This window comes from Coregonus clupeaformis, chromosome 23 (assembly GCF_020615455.1).
Source record: "Coregonus clupeaformis isolate EN_2021a chromosome 23, ASM2061545v1, whole genome shotgun sequence".
Classification (NCBI taxonomy): Eukaryota; Metazoa; Chordata; class Actinopteri; order Salmoniformes; family Salmonidae; genus Coregonus; species Coregonus clupeaformis.
Genome location: NC_059214.1, coordinates 58802596 through 58808064, shown reverse-complemented (window position 1 = coordinate 58808064; position 5469 = coordinate 58802596). Strand labels below are relative to the sequence as shown.

The following is a 5469-nucleotide window of genomic DNA, read 5'->3' as shown; positions in this document are numbered from 1 at the left end:
GCCCTGTGCTGCATGCCTGGGGTCAACACACCGCCGCTTCCCCAGGGCTTCTCCCTCGCTTCCAGATAAGGAGTCCAGGCAGCTAGACCCAGAGCAGACCACCCATGGCTAGGACACATATCCCTGGCTCGGCCCCCCTCCCCACCTCCCTCTGCCTCTGACGGGAAGAGCTGGCAGGGATCCCAAGCTCTGCAGACCAGACCAGGGCGGCTGCCTCGGCAGCGTCTGAGCTAGTGGGGAGAGGAGATGTGTTTACATTCCCCACACTAACTCCAAAGCCAGTGAGACCTAACACGGATCCCTGAGGCTCACCACTTTCTCTCTCTCCCTCTCTCCCCACTGGCCCCCCCTGCAGGGGCTTATCAGCGCCTAGGCATAGTGAGAGGTGGAGGAGATGCGCCGTTGCACCAAACAAGGCGATGTGCAATCGCACTCTCTGGTTCATCTCGTCTTGCTGACATTTTGGCAGGTCAGATCAGAGCCAAACAACAGGATGTGTTGAAAGAAGATCAACAGGACGTTTGCGCAAGGCAGGGTGAAGCTTGCCAGTTGTCTGCGCTTTCCACAAACAAAAACACATATACAGAAGTGGCAACATCCCGGTGGTAAGGTTACACGACTGGGTATGGTTGCCAACCGGAATAGCAGCCAAGGGAACAGAGCATAGCAACAGAGCCTGTATTTAATGACCTGACTTGAGGTGTCCATGTTTCTAAGAGACAAAATGGGTGCAGTAGTCATGTGGGGAATTGTTATACAGAAACTCTATTATAATGGTTCTAGTAAGTGCATGTGCAGTGTTACCATGGGGAAGGAGTGAGAGTAGAGACAGGTGGCTTGTGTCAGATCTAATCTCTGATTGCTGCCTGGCAAAAACTTTACCTTGGTATATTGAACCATGAAAGGGCCCATGTTTGAATTCCATACAACTGCATCCTTCCTTTCTCCCTTCCTTGATGTAATAACTGATTAGACATGCGTAGGCAGGCTAACACCACATGGATTTCACCTGTCAGTCATTTCTAACCAGGGATGCACTTTAAAGAATTCAAACACCGCTAGAGCTAGAAACCATACCATGGTGGCCAACCAAAAAAGAACCATGATAGATCTTGGCTCCGACATCAGCCCATCGGATTGAATAAAATGACAAAAAAAATAATAATCTTAGTGGGAGGGCAAGAAATTGATGACTGTAAAAGGTGCGAAACATGAATAGCACTGCTCACGCTCAAGGGCTCCGCACACTATGTGTACGCTCCAAATGGCACCCTATTCCCTATATAGTGCACTACTTTTAACCAGAACTCTATTGGCCCTGATCAAAAGTAGGGCAATATATAAGAAATAGGGTGCCATTTGGGACAAAGCCTCCCTCACCACTGTAGCTGGGTATCTGCCAAGGCTCCGAGCCACAGATCCCATCAGCAGAGCAGTGGCACTTCATTAAAACCCCATTCACCTCCAGCACCTCTTCATTCTACAGCGAGTGACAAGGTATGTCAGTGAGTACTACCGTGTCTGTGTGTCTGTGTGTGTGTGTGTCCTGGATCTCATCTCAATCACAGGGAGGAGGATCTCTTGACAGGTCAGCCTCGGATGGATTAACTGAGATCCCGGGGAAGAATGCAGGTGTTACGCAAGACCACCGAAGGAAGGAGGCCTCCTAGGAATGCCAAAACATGTATAGTTGTATAGATCGAGCGCAGGCGTGTGCAAAAGCAGGCACACACACAAATGCACACACACACACACAAATGTACAAATGCACACACACACACACACAAATGCACGCGCACACACACACACCATTCAGACCTTAATATTATTGAGGCCCTGCCCTAAAGCATGGATATTCTGAAAGCACTCCGCAAACCACAGTTATGTGTCATTTTCCATCAAAAGCATTGGATATGTTTAGCTCATAATTAGTTTGAAACCGGTTAACATTAACCACTTGTCATGTGGAATCCCTCCTTTTGTTCCCAGTCATGATTAATGGTCTCCAACACATTACAGGCTCTGAAGCAGTGTGTTTGTGTCATGAGATTCCCTTCAACCTTTCTCTCAGATAGGAATAACAACACAGTCTGGTAAACTCTAAACAAGGAGAGCGGGCAGCCCTGTGCTTAACCAAGGACAAACAAGTCCACACAAGCATGCGTTATGCAGCGAGGGTACACACACACACACACACACACACACAAACACACTTCTCTTTGATCCCCCTGAATCATTCCTTTCAGCCACTCCACACAGAACAAGCTATCTCTACTACGGTCAGTCACTGTGAGGGGTAATGACAACATGTACCATATCTCAACTACTGTCAGTCACTGTGAGGAGTAATGACAACATGTACCATATCTCAACTACGGTCAGTCACTGTGAGGAGTAATGACAACATGTACCATATCTCTACTACTGTCAGTCACTGTGAGGAGTAATGACAACATGTACCCTATCTCTACTACTGTCAGTCACTGTGAGGATTAATGACAGTATGTACCCAATCTCTACTACTGTCAGTCACTGTGAGAAGTAATGACAGCATGTACCCTATCTCTACTTCTCCGACAGGGGCGGATTACCCTCAAACGATGACCCTGTTTCATCCTAAATGGACAGGCTGGGACAGGTATGACATTTATGCCTTTAAAATACTCTACAGCAGGGGTTGGCAACAGGTGGCCTGCGGGCCAAAACCGTCCCGCAAGATATTTCTTTTGCACTACACTATGGCACCTCCCAGCTCTTCCCAGCACCTCCCAGCACCTCCCAGCTCCTCTCAGCACATTCCAGCACCTTCCAGCACCTCCCAGCATCTCCCAGCTCTTCCCAGCTCTTCCCAGCTCTTCCCAGCTCCTCCCACTAGGGAAAAGTAAAATAATTCAAGTGGGTTGATGTTCACTCGGGGTTGTTCACTCAGGGTTGTTCACTCAGGGTTGTTCACTCAAGGGTTGTTCACTCAGGGTTGCCTTTTGACAACAAAAGGGAGGACGCAGAACCTTTTCAACAGAGTGCATAGGAACCGGTGGTTTATGGAGTGCCTTTAACAGAGTTGCCGGTTCAGCACTGGGTTAATGATAAAACACACTTCCCCTTGCTCTGGTCCTGCATGCACTTTCCACTCAGTCACGGACACGCTACAAGGATCCAGGAGGCAGCGCTCAGCTGCCCCGCTCTTTGATGTTAGCACATATTTCCAGGAGAAAAGCGGCCCCAGAGTCAGTTAAGAACTTGAGGACAAAAAAGAAAAGTGTCCCCAGAGTGTTCCCAGAAGCCCCAGCGGTAAACGAGGAGACTTGGCGGGAGCGACCAGGAAAACAGGAAAGTCTGTTGGTGTTTTGACAGGTCCAAGATGTAGGGCGAGCATGCACAACCAAAACTATTTGGCGGGGATATTTTGATATTTTGATATTTTGATATTTGAAATCCTTTCGCTTCCTTTCTGAGACGGACCCCGCCTTCTCCACTTGTCATGAGTCCAATTTTCAGTGAAATATTCTAAAACACTCCCAAAGAACTTGGCACAGGCTGACTTTAGTATGGGAAAGCACTTAAGGTGATCTGTTCATGTCTATCATTCGCTAGCCATTCTCACCACGCCTTTTTAATACGTCTGGGCCTGAGAATGGGCTTTAGGAGCGCTCAGAGGGGGGAAACAACAGCTAGCCATCTGAAACGGTACTCCACACAGGGGGAAAGCTGAGAGGAGAGGGGGTGTTTGTATTCAGGGCATGTCAGCTTCAGAGGGTCTTCTCAGGTAGCAGTGATTACTATGCATAGCTTTTTCCTCCTATAAAACAGCCAGCATGGTTCATTTCACAGATAGGGATCTTAATAGACTGAGCGCAATATGACAACACGGCGCATGCATATGAATGTCAGCCCCCGCACACTGGTTGTGTGACACGTTGCCCCACTTAGTGACAGGTTTGCGAGTCAACTGACAGAGTCTGAGACTGCAGCACGGCGGAAAGCAATGGAAAGACACAAAAGAGAAATAAATGGTGCTGAAATTATTTAGAGGCATTTAAAATATTCATGTCACTTTTCCATGTAGTCTATGAGAAAATCACATCACAAACAGCTATTTCCTGATTGTGTATAGTTAAGGAGGTATGACATCTACTTTTTGAAATTTGCTAAATGCTAAAAGCAGACCTCCACCCAATATTATAGAGAAAGCATGGCACCTGCTATAGCTTGCTAACCAAGACCACATTGATTTTTAAATTAGTCATCTAGAGTCACACAGAAGCAGAACAGTCCAAAAAAAATCCAACAAGCCTGCCTCTGTTAAGTAGCTCACTCAGACTTGGCCAGCCAGCACAGCCACCTGTAGAGCAAATCAATTCATCCTGCACAGACAGATGTGCAGACAATTAATTTAGAGAGTAGAGTTTGAAAGCAGAAGGAGCCGCTGGGTGACAGCATGTCCCCCAGTAACAACACACTGTCACTGACCTTGCAGATCTTATTCTCCTCTGTCTCCTTGCTCCGTCCCTGCTGCTGCTGCGTCCTCCTCTCCTGGTACTCTGACTTAAGTGACAGCTGACAGGAGGAGAGCAGGGGGGATTCTGACCCCCTCAGCTCTGGGGTCCTTGCCATGTATCCCCGTGTGGCAGCGGTCCTTCCCGGGTTGGGGATTGGGAGAGCGCTGTGGACCGGCTTGGAGCCCACCGAGGGTTGTCTGAGCTTGGAGGCTACCCCTACCACCGGCATGGTCCGTCACATCCAGAGAGAGAGAGTTCAAAAACGGACAGGAGGAAGGGGTTGAAAAAACTGCGAGAGGAGTTGTTTCCCTCAGTTTCCCACACAAGAGAGAGAAAGAGAGGCGAAACAAGAGCCCAGTGTCTCCTCCTGACGTCTGGCAGAGAAACAGAGGGGAAGGAGAAGACAAAATAAAGAGAGGGCTGCCTCTCAGAGAGAAGTCTTGAGAGGGAGAGCAGCCGCAGTCATTCTGTAGTCTACAGCGTGTGGGACTTACAGAAACGGACAAGGTTTCTCCGCCACCGGTTCACTCCTCCTTTCTCTTGCTCCCCCTCCTCCTCTCTGTCAGAGCTCAACCACTCCTCCCTCTCCCTTTCTGTCAGAGCTCCACTACAAAACCAAACAGTCCTCAGGGGCGTGAACTCCTCTGGAAGGTAACCGCCACTCCACCAGTGATTATAGAGCTGGCTAAGTGCACGTCTCTCTCTCTCGCTCTCTCTCTCTCTTTCTCTCTCTCTCTCTTTCTCTCTGAGCAGCATTCCTCAGCAGCACGTTACTCCCTAGCTCCAACTGTCAAAACAGCTCTCTCCGTAGCCGAGCGCTGATCACTAGAAATAGACGCCTCTCACTGGCTGCCTGCATCTGGGGCAGCCCTCATCTTTGATGAAAGAAATAGTAAAAGTTAAATTAGTAAATAAATCTTTATTATCCAAGACATAATCCCCCACACTGAAGCTGTTTGCCTGTTTACTG

General features: G+C 48.6%; 1 protein-coding gene across 1 annotated transcript in view; it reads right to left on the bottom strand.

Moving 5' to 3' along the window:
* Window positions 1-5115, bottom strand: part of LOC123481773 (neuron navigator 3-like) — a 140418-nt gene extending 135303 nt beyond the window's left edge. The window contains exon 1 of the mRNA XM_045206780.1: window positions 4471-5115. Coding sequence (XP_045062715.1) covers window positions 4471-4728 — 258 coding nt within the window. The 5' untranslated portion in view covers window positions 4729-5115. The remainder of the gene's footprint in view (window positions 1-4470) is intronic.
* Between the last annotated feature and the right edge of the window lie 354 nt (window positions 5116-5469).